Consider the following 730-nt stretch of genomic DNA (forward strand, 5'->3'; position numbering starts at 1 on the left):
GCCGAGATCCCACGATTGACATTCCACCACCATATCAGTCAGGAGTTGAGTTCCAACGATTGAAATTTAACTCACCCGAAGGAATAAAGCATTCTAGAGTTGCTATTCTAGAGTCGCATTAGGCTAGAGCATGGTACGTGAAGTCGGACTCACACTGCAACCCGATACAACGAGCCAGGCAAGTCAACTTTCACTCCTAGCTCACCCACCATCATTGTGGAATTGTGTCATTATGGCATCCAGCCTTCCCCCGGTGGCATCCAGCCATCTCACATTGGCATCCAGCCATCTCACATTGGCATCCAGCCATCTCACATTGGCATCCAGCCATCTCACATTGGCATCCAGCCATCTCACATTGGCATCCAGCCATCTCACATTGGCATCCAGCCATCTCACATTGGCATCCAGCCATCTCACATTGGCATCCAGCCATCTCACATTGGCATCCAGCCATCTCACACCGGCATCCAGCCGTCTCACATTGGCATCCAGCCATCTCACATTGGCATCCAGCCTCCCTTTGATGGCGTGTGACCCCCAGCCAAACGACAATTCAAAATTTCAACCGAATACAACGACCAAATATTCTACGATGACATCTAATGAGCGTTCCATCTCTCGCAGTGAGCGCTTCAAAGAAAGAGCGATCACAACCATCCGAGAGGTCATATCACACTGAATTCGACGCATTCGAACCAGGCGAATTGACAACTACGGTAGCGCGAAA

General features: G+C 50.0%; 1 protein-coding gene across 1 annotated transcript; it reads left to right on the top strand.

Annotated features, from left to right (window-relative positions):
• Positions 1-232: 232 nt before the first annotated feature.
• On the top strand, positions 233-626 carry Pmar_PMAR000173 (A-agglutinin attachment subunit precursor, putative; the record flags this gene model as incomplete). The annotated part of the gene is made up of 1 exon (XM_002765056.1): positions 233-626. A coding segment is annotated over one exon (394 nt), but the record flags the coding sequence as incomplete, so codon positions are not given.
• Between the last annotated feature and the right edge of the window lie 104 nt (positions 627-730).

This window comes from Perkinsus marinus, assembly GCF_000006405.1.
Source record: "Perkinsus marinus ATCC 50983 genomic scaffold scf_1104296975872, whole genome shotgun sequence".
NCBI lineage: Eukaryota > Perkinsozoa > Perkinsida > Perkinsidae > Perkinsus > Perkinsus marinus.